At 42.1% G+C, this 15,578-nt stretch overlaps 1 protein-coding gene across 2 annotated transcripts in view; it reads right to left on the reverse strand.

Annotated features, from left to right (window-relative positions):
• Positions 1-477: 477 nt before the first annotated feature.
• ELOVL6 (ELOVL fatty acid elongase 6) overlaps positions 478-15,578 on the reverse strand; it is a 146,088-nt gene continuing 130,987 nt past the window's right edge. For both annotated transcript variants that reach the window (XM_081091461.1, XM_081091460.1), the window contains 2 exons: positions 11,083-11,234; positions 478-3,734 (listed from right to left, as the gene is read on the reverse strand). In XM_081091461.1, coding sequence (XP_080947587.1) covers positions 3,310-3,734; positions 11,083-11,234 — 577 coding nt within the window. In that variant the 3' untranslated portion in view covers positions 478-3,309. The remainder of the gene's footprint in view (positions 3,735-11,082; positions 11,235-15,578) is intronic.

Here is a 15,578-nt window from a genome sequence, read left to right on the forward strand (position 1 = left end):
ATCTCACCATGAAGGCACCCCATCTGATTTTTAATTCTGTGGGTCTCTTTCCTAGCAGCGTTTTTCCGTTGAATTCTACAAACACCCACTCAAATGAAGTCCAGAGATACCTTAGCAGAGGTGAAGGGACGGAGATGTAATCAATCACCCCCCTTCGACAATCTGTGGCTATGTATTGTCCCTCCCCTAATTTTTGTAATGGAGTGTGATTGAAGGATGGGAGTAAATTACCTGGAATAATAACCTCTCTATATGACTCATCTGGTAATTTGGCCTGGTAAGGGATAGGAATAGTATAGTAGTTGCTTTTCTCACTAGTAAAGCTAGATGGTCCAGATAAAAACCTGCTCTACGAATAGAGCATTTCTCACCAGAAATTTTTTCATTGCAAACTCATAGGCTTGGGTTGATGCTCAGATCTAGTGTATCAAATTGCATGTACTTATATATGAAATGATTTTTTCTTTCAATGCAGGAATGTTTTCACCATACTGTATATTAGAATGCAGTGAAAATCTTCGATAGAAAGAGAGTCGACTGCAGCATAGTGAGGCAGCTGCCTGCCCAAGTTTTTCTGGAATGTTAACTGGCAGCAGGGTTATCTGCATGGCAGTCAGTTCTCTGGCAGGCTTCAGATTTGCCATGGCTAGTGGTCCAGACTCCTAACTTGATATAGTTAAGCAGTTAAGCTGAGATGTTAAAAACATTGTACTGAACCTGTAATACCAGAATTTTATTTTAATGTGCGCTTTTTTCTCCTCCCATGATAAACATCAGAAAAGCTTTTAGAAATACTTAGCTAACTGAAAAACTATTAGATATTCAACCTGTAAACAAAAATTCTAAATCTTTTCACAAGTGAACACAAGCATGAACCTGCATCAAATAGAAAGTAGTTGGAAGTCACTGAGTCTATACTCACTTCCTTATTCTAACCTGCGTTAAAGGATCAATGATAAATCAATGGATCAAGTCATTAAATCAACCAGATGAGCTCTAACTGGTCCTTTAATTAAACTCAAGTCAGCTGTTATTTGACCGATGCCTCATTTTCATTATTCTGGTTATTTTCTGTTATAAGGAAAAGAGCTTATTGCACAGTACCATGTATTTTCAAAGCTCAAAACAACATTATTTGCATCGCAAAGATCTATTAGTTGTTACGGCAGGACCTATCTTTTCAGCTCATGTCAGCTTTTGCCCTAGTAGTAATACATTCCTCCATCAATTGTTTCTCACCATGAACCAACGTCAAGACACCGTAGACTGTTCATGATAATTTAACACAGATGTAACAGCTTCCCTCCCTGCATACACACTGCTCCAACCTCGGTCTATCAGCTGTGACTTGTTTTGCATGGATTCTTTTGTTCATTGTTCAAGCCATTCACACAGAATGGAATAAAACTTTATTCTTTTAAATTCCACACACAAACAAGATGAGGAGAAAGCCCTTGTCATCTCTGACAGAGAAGCAGAGCAGCTCTGTTTCATGAATGACAGCACAATTAAAGCTAAAATAATATAAAAATAATTGGGAAAAAAATCCATTTGACTGTATACTCTCAAAGCAAGAAAGATAAACAACAGTTTCTTTTCTGCTAGCCAGAAAATGTGTGTCTATTCATTTGGGCTTTGAAGTTCAGTGTACTCCACATCTGTGTGCATACATGTGTGGCTAAACGTGTATAATCTATGCAGTGTAGTAGCCCCTAATTTTTTCAACTAGTTTGTCTAATCATTAAGCTACTTAACCAATTAGAATACTATTATATCACATTGAACAACTTACATAATTGCTTCTTTGAAATACTAGGAATGTTTACACATTTATTTGGCTTGTAGAGGACTGAAATTATTACCAATAATATATTAACTAGCTTTTTTTCTTTTAAGAATATGGCTCTTAATAAATTGATTTTCTGAGTTCCAGAGCGAAAGTCCCTTTAAAAAAAATTCTGAAGCTGACTTAAAGCAGGAAGGATGTCTTCTGATTTGGCCAAAAACATGACGTGTGTTTTGTATCATTTAAAATTTGAAGGGTAAGTCTATAGGGGGCCCTTGGTTGTCAACTGTTCCAGCCAAACTTCCCATGAAGTGTTTGTTGAAGTATCTCCACTTGACCAGCAGAGGGCACTTTACACACCTCTACATTGCATAGAGAGCAAATGCAGATGATGCAGAAACACAGTGTTCACTCAATATCAGGAAGAGCCCTGCAGATTTCTTTTTGAAATTCACAAAAATATAGAAAATATGGGCTGTGCCACACGGTTTCATGAGTATGGGAAGTTATGAGTATGGGCGAAGTCAAATAGGGAGAGAAATGCACTGTACGGGTCGTCGGCTCACTTCTCCCGTTCCTTTCCCTTTCCCAGCTGAAGAACGGTCGGTCGCACCTTTTTACTCGTAGTACAGAAGCCATTTTCAAATCTTTCGGTTGGCTTTGCTCTTTTCTATCCCATATTTACTCTTCTTTAAAAAAGCCGGGGACACCTGAACCAAGGATAATGCTTCCTACCTCCTCTAAGAGTAGGAATTACTGCTAAGCGGCCAGAAATGCTGAGGGAGCTGCTCCTTTCGGCACTGAGCTGTGCTGCTTCCAGCCCCCCAGGAGGAACCTGGGAAAAATCCCGTGCCCGGTTTGGTCTTGGCAAACTCACTAGCCTGAGGCTGTGCTGTTCAGGGAAACACACCAGTTGAAATATACTTGTCTACATCCGTTTTTATGAGAGGTGATTAAGACATATTTTCTCATGGGGGCTACAGCTACTGACCTTGCTTAAAGAGGCTTTAATTTTTGCAAAAGCATGAATGTTCTAGTATACACCCTGTGTCTCTTCCACTTTTATTTATTCTATTGGCTCCAGTTTAGTGTCAAAAAGATGAGAAAGGGTTGTGTGTGCATGTGCTCCCACAGTTTTCCAAGTAAACTTCTTTCATCCTTAGAGGAAAAACAACCCTTTGTCAATACTTTCCATACAGTGTGAACAGCCTTTGTCTGCCTTCTATTTCTCTCTGTCCCTGGTGCACGTTTGCTCTCCTCTGCCCTAAAGTTGACAGGTAAAGAGGGAATGGGGTCTCCTAGCAGCGGTCCTTTGAGATAGAGGTGCACTCAGTGAGTCCTCACCCAAGAAGGATCATAAACTGACTGGGGTACATCAACCTAATTATCCCTAAGCTGCCTTGGGTTTTGTGTTTGCTCATGTGTTTTGTTGTAGCTGCACCATGTGATTCCTTGTGCCATTTTCTTTTTTCTGTTATTTTTCTTGATGACCCTGAGCTATGGCTTCCTCCTCAGTCCCCACACTATTCCGCCTTTGTGATTTTCCTCATCTTGCCGATGTAGGCCTCAAAGAAGAAGTGGCAGAAGAGCACAAGGTAGCTGAGGTACATGAGTGAGGACCAGAAGATGTTCTGAAAGTGAGAGTAACACTGGTCGTGCTGCATCCAGTAGAAGACCAGGTAGTTAATGACACAGCCCATCAGCATCTGAGTGATCTGGGACAAGGTGATGAACATGGCAAACTTCCGGGACACTCGGAAACCCGCCGCTCGCAGGGCATAGTACGAGTACATCACGGCGTGCACGCCGTAGTTCATCGTCATGAACCAGCCACCCCCGGCAACCATGTCCTTGTAGGAGTACCAGGAGTACAGGAGCACAGTGATGTGGTGGTACCAGTGCAGGAAGATCAGCTTCTGCTTCCTCAGAATGATGAATATTGTGTCTCCTGGAAGACAAATGAGGGAAAGAGCGGACGTGAGCCCCTGACATAATGGTACTGTCTATTTTGGCATGAAAAGTAGATACCTTGAACTAGCCCTTGAGAGTGAGATGGGCTGGGTGAGAATCCTGGGCTGACATTTACTACCTCTGTGACCTTGGCAAGTTATTTATTCTCACCATTTTCCAGTTTCCTGGTGAGGATAATCATAGTAGCTTGGAATTGTCTGAGGATTATATAGGCTTATCAACAGACCCTCTTAGCACATGGTGAGAGCTCAATAGATGCTACTTTCAGAAAGGTGTTTTGCCCAAAACGTTACTAATTTTTGATCTGGAAGGGACATTAGTAACCAGGTTGCCATACGTTTTAGGAGATATCGCATGTCTCAGATCAGGTATCAATCAAGAGAAACAGATTAGATTTAAGTGCCCAGCACAGTGTTCGTGGCTTCTCTGGAGCCACGAAACTGTTTTCCTTTGGTGCATGCCAGAGACCCCTTAAAAACATCATTGTGAGCTTCCTGTAAAATGTGACAGCTTGACATGTGGCAATTAGAAAAACAAAATTCGCCCTAGCTGGTTTGGCTCAGCGGATAAAGCGTTGGCCTGTGGACTAAAGGGACCGGGGTTTGATTCTGGGTCAAGGGCACATGCCTGGGTTGCAGGCTCGATCCCCAGTAGGGGGCGTGCAGGAGGCAGCCAATCAATGATTCTTTCTCATCATTGATGTTTCTATTTCTCTCTTACACACACAAAATTTAAGTAAAAGGCAAATGCAGAAAAAGAGAATAAAGGTCACCGTCTACCATATTTGCTGAAGAGAGCAATAGGAATGTTTTATTAAACCAATGAATCAAGTGATAAAAATTCCAGATTGACATACATTTTTATGGGATTAACTTTGAAATAGCTCTCTAGAGCTAGCAAAAATGTTACAAACATTATCCCCTTGAAGAAAAAGACCACTGTTTCTAAGGTATGAAGTTTATACTACAAAAGCTAGAATTATGCTCAGATAGGTAGATGCTATATATCTGCAATGATTTTTTTGAGAAGTCTAGGAATTCTGAAACCTATACTGTAGAACACGTGTAAAAACATAAAAAGAACAAATACACCCAATTCCATTAACAAGTACCAAAAGAAGCGAGGAGACATTGGAATGTGGGACAGAAAGAGGTTCATGCAGGCAAATGCTTTTCTCTTTCCTATTTCTATGGCTCCCAGAGATGGCGAAAACCCACATCCTTCATGACTTTTGGTGAACTGAAACTTGACTTCTTTTTGTATAACAAGGAGAACTAGGTGGTCTCTTCTCTTATTCTGAAATTTAATTAAGCACAAAGGGAAGTCATATCCCTCACACTTCAAGGGTGCCCTAAAAGGTTTGGTACAAAAGAATGCTGGACCTTGGGAAGGTGGCCGTGGTTGGATTAATACAAGTGGTGCCCCATTCCATTCAGCAGAAGATGTAAGTTTATTTCCCTACTGAATTGTTAAACATTATTACTTCATGTTTGCCTAGAACAGAAAAGTTGCCAGTTCCTGCATTTCTGAACCTGTTATAAAATTTTCTTTGAAGTCTTCTTCTCGCCTGTGAGGTACCTGGAATATTATGCCTATAACTATCAGACAGGCTGACAATGACTGATGGTGGTGGTAACTCTCACTTGTATACTGAAGGGACAAAACTAGTGTTAGGAGACCTGGGCCTACTTCTTAGTTTTAAATTGTGCTATTTTGTGTCTGTCAAAGATCTGCTATTTCTATGTAATTACTACTCTGGGCCTCCCTTTCCTCTGTAGATGATCATGGAGACACAATAATTCCAGCCTACCTTTGTTCTGAGTGGCAAGCATATAGAAGTCCAAGGCATTGCATGCTAAAAACAAATTTAGTCCCACACAATATTCAAACACATTGTAATAAGATTTACTTTCCATAAAGTAATAAGCATGTCTTACAGATTTTATTTTAACTCTATCATCACTTTTATATTAAAACTTACCAATTTCATTGTGAGGAAGGTAGTAGGAGACAAAAGACAGTGACCGTGTATCAGGATGGGTTACCAAGAATGGCGAGTGGAACCTATAGTTCTAGAACTGAAAATTGCTTTGTGTTCTTCCTGTCTGAGTGCAGGGGGGAGGTCTCAGGCTTGATCTGAGACACGCTAGGTGTTTCCATTTAATATGGGGTCATGGAGGTAAAGGACATGCATGTCACGAGACCTTCAAAATAAAATTAATTGGAATTCATTCGAGAATTTGTTTCAGAACAGATAAGTAGGATGATAGATGGAGTAATGACAATGAGTATCTTTCAGTAATGGTCCTGGAGCACATCAGGAGCACTCCAATCCACATCAGGGATATTGTCCCCAAGAAGGCCTTGGCGAGGGGTAACTGGGGGGGGGGGGGAGGGGGAAGGGAAGGGGTTCCAGAAAGGCTCCCTGAGCTGGCCCATGCTTCTTTTGATAGTGCAGCTAAAATTCAACAGTCACATCACTCTGGCAGATACCATTTTCCCCCTCTGGGAAACCACATACCATCACATTTGATTTGTCACAAGCCATGATACTTACAGGCTTGCCAAAAGCTAGTGTCCTAGAAATGCAAATTAAAGATAGGGTCTCTGTAGGTGATGTTGACCAACTAAATCTTTCTCAGCCAAAGGCCCAGTTGGCATCATGGTAAGGATTTTGGCTAAGTATGAAGTGTTTGGGATTTTTGACTCATTTCACTACAGTCTCTTCACTATAGTCTCTCTAACTTTCGGTTCAGCTATTTTCAGTCAAGAGCCAACCTACAGGCAGGGCATGGTATTTCCATGCCTTGTCCCTTCAGCATTCAGAAGTCCCCAGGGGCGCACGGCCACCAGAGTCGCTCCATGTGTGGTTTGTCACAGACTGCTGTGCTTCTCTTCAGAGTTAGCTGGAGCTCTGCTGAGTCAGAGTTTCAAAAACAAAGACAAGCCGAAGGGAGCAAGGACCTAGACTCAGAGCAGATGTTTCCAAGTTTTAGCAAAACCAAATCTCAGCAGGTTTTAGTATAATTCTAACAGCAGGCACTCCAGGATTTTGGCACACAAGGCAGGTGGTGGCTCTCTTCCCCTCACTCGCTCTATGAGACTGTAACCCTGTAATTCACTGAGATGAGCTCATTGATTTCTTCTGAAGCAGAACGCCTGTCTTACTAGTAAGAGTTTAGTGAAGGGGCAACGGTGAGATAGTGTTTAATGGGCAGAGAGTTGTAGATGATGAAGATGAAAAAGTGTCGGAGAAGAAAGGATAGAGGTGATGAACGTACAGCAATGCAATTGTTCTTACTGCTGTAGCCCTGTACACTTAGAAGTGGTGAGTTGTATGCACTTTTTGCCACTGTAAAAAAACAAAAGTTTAGTGAAAACTCTAAGCCGGTGTTTCTCAGTGGTTGACCGTGGGCCTAAGAACCAGGAGGTTTGATTCCTGCTCAGGGCACATGCCAGGACTGCGGGCTCGATCCCCAGTAGGGGGCATGTAGAAAGCAGCCAATGGATGATTCTCTCTCATCATTGATGTTTCTATCTCTCAAGCTCTCTCCCTTCCTCCCTAAAATCAATAAAAATATATTTAAAAAAAAGATTAGTGAAAACTGTAGGCATGCAAGTTTTGGGGGGAATATAGGGTTTCAGTATTGAACATGGAAGAACTGTTCATTTCCTCACAAGACCTTTTCTTTCTGGTGCGCATAAGGAAGTCCAGAATCTTAGAGTATTGAAAAAACAGAACTTGGGACCTAAAAAATAAGAAAAGTTCATATAATCCAAATGCATAAGTCTTTCTTAATTAAATGGTAGTGAGGCATCCATCTTACATAAAAACTGTTTGAGATTTTAACCCTGATAGTACGGCTTCTGTAAATGCTTGCTTGCTTAAATAATAAGGAAAATCAGACTACTCCCATTCCAGAGAGGCCATAAGCTATGCCCCAGACAGAGTTGTCAGTGCTGACACCAGGCCAGGCCTTGAGATATGGTCTCATAGCCCCTACCCAGCACGCAGACCTTCTTTCTCAGAAGGTCCGGAAGTCTCATTGCAAATTTGGGAGACAAAGGACTGGTAAAAGTATATATAAATAAAGAAGTTTCCTCCATGTTGGGGGGCCCAGAATTTGAAAGACACATATTTCTCTGGGCCTGCACAGGATTTAATAATAAAATGTAACTCCCTTTCTCTAAGCGTGGCTTGGTTTTTCTCCGTTCTTCTGCAACAGTAGTGGCAAGGTTTTCCAAAAGCAAAAAACTGGGAAGAAATTTAACTTTCAAAACAAATATGTTCACTAACCAAGGGCTGGGCTGGTTACCTCCGGGACCCTGCATTGGCCTGATTTGGGCATCTACTTGGCTTCAGCACTTTACCAGGGGACTGCCATTATCAAATGAGCTCCAGGATATTTGAAAGAAAATAAATCATATTTTATAAAGGTACTCAGATTATAAAAACCTGTGTGATGGATCTGAAAATACAGGAAGAATCTGTGTCACTAACTAGCCTCATTAAAAAACGGTGTCAAGATTAGGATTTTATTTTCTTCAGCCCATTGTCAACACTTTAATCCCATATTTTAATGGTGAGAAGATGGACTGTTTGATAGCCAACCTACAAACTACAGTGGTAAGCGAGGATGCAACAGGAAAGGGCTCATCAAGCCAATGGCACAAGAGATGAGTCCCGCTCTTTCTAGGTTCAAAGGGGGAAGACCCCGTGTTCAGTGGGAATGTCTGCACTGGGGAGCAGGGTATGGCCATCTTGGGCCTAGATGAACTTAAGGCAGGTGGTTAATTAGCATCATCGGCATCAACACTCTAAGACAGAGGATGGGAGCCCGGATACCTCTGAGGCTGCACCAACAGTCCAGAATCTGAACTCTGTCCACCATCCTCAAACTTTGATTTCAATTTAGAACAGAAGCCAGAGAGCACGAGGGCTGAGAGCATAGGTCTAATCATGTCTTTGAGGGAAAGTGACCGCTATGGAGAGCGTGGAGTGGCTCTTCAGTGAGTTATTCAACAGGTAGAAAGGACTGTTTATTTGCCAGTCCCTCAAATCCAGTAGGAGAGAACTCAGAACACAGGCAAGCTGCCCTTGCAGGGTAAAGACAATTCTAGAAACAGACTGAGGTTGGCTCCTTTGCACATTGAGGCTTAAGAGCCAGATGCATTGAGGCACCATTGCTGATTTTTAAAAAAAAATTTGTTGAGGGTAGCAAGGTGTTAAATGTAAATGTATTCAAAAATAGCATGGGCCCTAGCCGGTTTGGCTTAGCGGATGGAGAGTCGGTCTGCGGACTTAAGGGTCCCAGGTTCGACTCCGGTCAAGAGCATGTACCTTGGTTGCGGGCAGATTCCCAACATGGGGTGTGCAGGAGGCAGCTGATCGATGTTTCTGTCTCATTGATGTTTCTAACTCTCTATCCCTCTCCCTTCCTCTCTGTAAAAAAAAAAAAAAAAATCAGTAAAATATATATATAAAAAAAATAGCATGGGGAGGGGTGGTGTTACACATTTCATGCATTTACTGTATTCATATATCTGCATTCAGTTCTTTATCAAAAAAGACAAAGGAATTCATAAGGATATTTGTTATAGAGCATAAATTAAGTCAGTGGGATGTAATATTAATAATGTATGAATTTATTTTAAAGAAAAACTCCACAAAACCCTACGGGTAAAGAAGACATGCTCACATTCTCAGACCAAGTCCACTTTGAGACCACGTGATGGAACTCAGACAGTCTATGACTCTAAGTAAAACAAAGAATCCTTTAATATAGCTGCAGACTTCCGGGCACTGTCTGTAGCTTCAGGTTTGAAAACACTTCTGTTACCTAAGATTTTGCACCAATTCAAATATAAAAAATAGCCTCCTGGGGCCTAGTTCATAAAATTCATATTATAGAGTTCTTTTTAGATAAAGTAGCCATTCCATCCTAGCCCCTATTAAATTCCTAACCTCCTGGAGGTGCTTAATGTAAATTTATTAAAGGGATGAATGTATACTAATGCACTTCACTCTAAGGCTACATAGGCTCTGTGTGGGGGGCACACACACAATGATCTAGTGATTGCGGACTGTGTAGAGGACCCCTCTCTGTGCCCCTGCCCCTTACTTAGGAAGGGTTTTCAGAAAAAGTTTTCTTGTGCTGCTCTTCCCTTCTCCTTGACCTGGGAAGGCAAAATCAAACCAACAGTTCAAACCCATTGCCAGGTATTTGTAGGCAGCAGGTGCATCACAGCTAGGGGAAAGTGAGTGGGTTGCTGACACACATATCAGAGAGAGGCCTTTGTGAAAAGACACAGGGTATGAGCGAGGGCACCTTAAGGAAAAACTGATGATCTCTTGTACTGTAGGTGGCTTATAATGAGATTACAACCTCTAACCTTTTTTGGGGAAAACGAAAGGGAGAACACAATCTATACATACATAAACATTTTTAATTTAATACATACAAGTCTTAATTCCCGAAATAAAATATTAGGAAACCCAAAGGACGGCTGGGTGTTCCTTACGATGTGTACCGGTTTGTGAGACAGTGGCCAGCACTGCTCATGGATGAACTCAGAGCTCGTCACCAGTGGATCCCTTCCTTGGGCAATCATGATACTATCCTGGGGAACTGTACCCATGTCAAACCACTGCCTCTTACTTTCTCACTGCTTCTGCTAACCTGTGACACACTTATACTGAAGCCCATGAATGAATTGAAGGGAAAACCTTAGAAATCTACAAATATAACCAGTTATGTTTTCTCAATTAGTTTCTAAAAGGTGAACTATATTCCTCTTCTCTAAGGCCTGTCTCTTTGGTGATTAAAATCAAACAACACCAGAAACCAATGCTTAGCATGTGTTAATGAGGACATGAGGCTACCCCAAATGAAAAGCTTAGTTTCCTAGTCTGAATCCTAACTCCAGAAATGGAAGTATGCTTTGGCACGGGACTTGGAAATAATCGCATTGCTAAGCTGTCCTTATGTTTTATATTAGCTAAGCTGCTGATGGGCCAGAGGGAAGAGGGAAGAGGCTGTGTATATTTTATACCCCCCCCTCCCTCCCCCCGGACATGTATATACAGTAGTACTTGGAAATCTACATGTTTCATGTCAAGTATTTTGCTCTTCATACACACAATGTACAATTATTTAAAAGGAGGGAGGGGAGAGAGAAAAAGGTAGTGAAAGTGAGTCATTAATTGCAACTTTCCTGTAGCCAACCAAACAGAACCTTTAAACTGTTTGTCTTTAAATAAATGTTGTGGGTAGGTCGCATAAAGGGATCGAGGAGGAGAAAATGGAAGGAGAGAAGACACTCACCCAGTTCAGGTGCTTTGCTTAGCACAAACGCATACGCCCAGAATTTGCTGACAGGTCCATTGTAAAAACTCTGGTCGCAAACTGACTGCTTCAGGCCTTTGGTCATCAGAATGTACACCATATAAGCACCAGTTCGAAGAGCACCGAATATACTTCATAAGTGAAAAGAGAAAAGAAATAACATTCAGGAAAATAATTTCACTTCTGACATTAGCCATACTTGGAAGGCTGTTTGCCATTGGTCAAACAGGCATACATGTGCCATAACAACTTGCATTTACCCAGAAGCGTCTTCCAATGTTCTGTGAACAAGAGTAATAAAAACTCAGGGCTTTAATCTGAAGAGCTTACATAAACCACTTAGTTTTCGTAAATATTCCAAAAAGAGGTCACGGAAAAGGGGAAATGGATCCAGGGCAGGAGCTCATGAAGAATGCTGGTGACGTCCATAGTTTAGCTTAAGAATCTTGGGGATGAGATAGGGTTGGCTGAGAACTCTTAGAATTGTCCCAGTTCTGTCCTATGGCCCTTGGCTCTATTCCTGGAATCTCTCTTTTTATTTCTTTCAGCCAATGCTGCCTGTGCATTTGGACAGCCCAGGCCTCCTTGGCCTCCTGCAGCAGCTTCTAAACCACTGTCCTTGGTTCTGCCTTGCCACTGTCCCATCTATCTTTCTCATAGAAACCAGAAGAAGCCTCCTTCAAGTCTTAGCTCTATTGCCATTTCCTCCAGGAAGCCCTCCAGGCTCCCTCCTCTGAGTGCCCCATAACCATGTAACTAACACTGCTCAGACGCTGTTCTTCAATGCCCGGTCATGTGTTTGCCTCCACACAGACATGAGTGCTCAAAGACTATTGAAAAAGTGAAAGTTCGTCGGGAAATAAATGGACATATGAAATTTTTATCAAGGAACTGCTAAAGAACAAGGGAGCTGAGAAGTGCTGAGCTCAGTGATGTAACCTCAAGTGTGAAAGAACTTGGCAACTGGAACCAGTGGCCTCCATTATGACTGAACCCTGTAGGCATAGGTCTCGGTATGCAAACCACACACATGACTAAAGGGAAAGCTGGCTGACCATCTGGGGAGATGTGCGTGCCCACCCTTTTTCTGGCAGTATCCCTGTCTAGGTTCTAGAAGTCAGTTAGGAGAAAAACTAGTGAAATGAGTAGCAGCATCACCGAACTGGAAAATAGCTTTTGTTTCTCTTCCTAATTATGACTGGGGAGTTGAATTTCATTGGTCAAGTCAGGTAGGTAATGGAGATGTTTCTGTTTTATCTGAATTCATTATATGTTTTATCTTTACCTTACCAGATAAAGCTAATTTTTAATAGGAAGTCCCTGATTAAGGTCATTACCATATTGGACACTTGGAAGGTAATATGAAAATATGAACATGGCATCTCCACAGAGCAAATGTAACTGACACGGTTGGTCAATTCCCTATTTAAGAGCCAAGTCCTCTCCTCCTTCTCCATATTAAAGGAATCCTGATTTAGTTCAGGTTCTCCCAAGGAAGTTGACCTCATCCTCAATTTGGGAGTAAATTTCAGTTGCCTAGGCAAGTTGTAGCAATCCAGTTTCCCTTAGCAATAACTTTTAAGGTATGCACGGGCCTAATTCAAGACAGTGCGATGTGAGGAGAGAGCTGCTTAGGTCTTTTGGGAAAGCTTTCCTCGCTCTTTACCACGTGTTACCTGGAAGGGCAGCAGCTATCTTGCAACCATGAGGGAGCTCCCTTGAGAACGAAGCTAACTCAGAGGAGATGGCAAAGTAGTCCTTCAAGATGTGACTCTGCTGCTCAATGAATCATTCAGTGACCTTATCTCAAGACTTCTTGTTTTTGAGACAAAGCTTCCTTATTGTGTAAGCCATTTGGAGTTCTGCTTTCTACTACTTGCAGCCCAAAGCATCCCGGCCGACACAATGCACAGGATTTGATGTTCGGTAGACTTTTGAACACTAGTTAACATTTTGTGGCTACAAAATGCACCTAGTCATAGATACTGCTGGTGAAGTACTTACTACATCAATTGTCTGCTTTTCATAGACCGGTGGGAGATATGTCAATGACTTTTGTACACACCAAAAGCACAGAAACACACAAATGACACACTTTGAACATGTATCCATCTCTGCTCATTAGCGCCAGATATATGATATTTGGGAATCATCAGCACATTTTACAGAGCATGTCTCTCCCCCTCGGCTGCACCCACCATCCCCAGTAAGCAAAGCCCTTCTTCTGCTATGTCATTCTGCTATGTCATTCTGCTTCACCCATGATCAGAGTAGATTCAGGGAAAGTACCTTTGGAATAGTTACTATCTTTCCATCTTCCCTGCTCACCAAAATCACTGTAGTTTAACTACACCCAATTTCTTAAGTATCAGCATAGTTTAACTTATTCTTTCAGTCGTTAAAGTTTTTTTTTGGCACTGTCCTAGATGCTGGGGTGACAAGAATAAACAAGCCAATTCTGCTGCTGAAGGTAGTGGTGGCCCTGGGAGACATCAGAGGAAGTGGCATTTGAGTTACAGACAAAAAATTCTTCAAGCGTGAGGGTTAGGGTGTGAGGAGGTCATTTCAGAGGATTTTAGACTTGAAAGTTTAGACACATGGTGACCCGCAGTGTTGCTGACAACAAGAACATAGCACATATCATTGTCCCGCATCTGGTCATAAGCCTCACTCCCTCGACTCTGAACAATAAGGCTGACTCAGAACAGAGGACAGTACATTTCTCAGGGACGCTGTCGGTGCCAGCCATCGGGCTTATGTGTCCGTGGGCAAAGCCGCTTTGTTGGGGTGTGACAATGCTACCACAGGGAGCCATTGGGGAGCTGTGTGGCCAATGAGATGATTGTTAGTTGTGGGAAGCCAGTAGCTCTGCCCCTGGCACATCTCAGCCACTAAACATTGCAGAATCATGTGGCTTTTTATTAAAACTGTGCTCAGGGCTTAGACTGTGACACTTGACCAAAATATACTTTAAGGGAGGTGATGTTCTTCCTCCCTAAGTTGCATCACCTTGTGAGATTCTGTGATGCAGGAGTCAAATACGTGGCATATGTTCTGCTACCAGCAGACCTTAGATACTCATGGCTAATGAGGCTTGCCACTCTTCCTGGCCACGCCTAGACATAGCATCAAAGATTTCAACCACTCTGGGCCACTACCAATAGATTAGAATTGCAAATTCCAATCACAGTGTTCTCACTTACTGCTCTCATGACTGGGCACATTACTTCACCTCTCTTAGTCTTTCTTCATCTGAAAAAATAATCATATCTAACTTGCAAATTACTTCTATAAATTTTACAACAATATAGGTAGGGAAAAAAGACAATATAGGTAGGTATTTAATTAGCATAGACTCTCTGATATGTAAGTGCTGAATATTAGTTTGCACCAATTATTATGTAATTACTATTTATTGTTATTATTACTGATTTACTTGATTTATCTTTCATTGTTAAAAAATCACATACCTCACTCATCTCCATGTGTCAGGAAGGAGAGGTGAAAGCTAATTAAAAGCCTAGGAAACCGGCCGAAACTGGTTTGGCTCAGCGGATAGAGCGTCGGCCTGCGGACTGAAAGGTCCCAGGTTCAATTCCGGTCAAGGGCATGTACCTGGGTTGCGGGCACATCCCCAGTAGGAGATGTGCAGGAGGCGGCTGATCGATGTTTCTCTCTCATCGATGTTTCTAACTCTCTATCTCTCTCCCTTCCTCTCTGTAAAAAATCAATAAAATATATTAAAAAAAAAAAAAAAAAGCCTAGGAAACCGATACACAGAGAATTTGATTTGAACTGATGATTATCCATGTTATTAAGTATTTCATTGTTAGGTATTTTACTTCATGAGCCAACTTTTCACAAAATAAGTGTCAGCTACCAAGTTCACACTATGATATGAAATGAGCATTTTTCCATAGAATGTCTTAAAGGAGAGTCTGTGGGTATAGAAAAGTATCAGGTGACATTTATCTTTTGATCAGATGATAAAGATTATTCCAAATCTAGGGCCTTAAAGAGGCCGAGAGACTGGGCCATTGTGTTTGACGGGGGCAGATGACTACCACATCACATGCCTTCCCCAGCTGTAGGGTCACACCGGCGGCCTTTATTTGGTTTTAGTTTTTTTTGTGTGTGTGTGTGTGTGTGTGTTTTTTGGGGGGAGGCCGGGAATATATCTTTTTTCTTGTCAGAGCCCAGATGATAACAGCTAGTGGAATAGGAGAGGGCCCAGTAGAGAAAGAAGTGGATGTGTCTGCTCCCCCGTCCGCTACATTAGGCACCTGCAGTAAGGAGATCTGGAGTAAACCACAGGCCTGGTTAGCTGAGCTGCTGCTTCTCAAACGAATGTTCTGGATCCCCAGTTCAGAGGAAGCCTGTTTATTCATCAATAGCTATTTGCCATGGCATGTATGTCCCCAAGGAGGCGCCATGCATGCTCATGGGACTGTTAGCTGAGATCCTCAGAGGTGGGG

This window comes from Myotis nattereri, assembly GCF_964212035.1.
Source record: "Myotis nattereri genome assembly, chromosome: 1".
In the NCBI taxonomy this organism is placed as follows: Eukaryota; Metazoa; Chordata; class Mammalia; order Chiroptera; family Vespertilionidae; genus Myotis; species Myotis nattereri.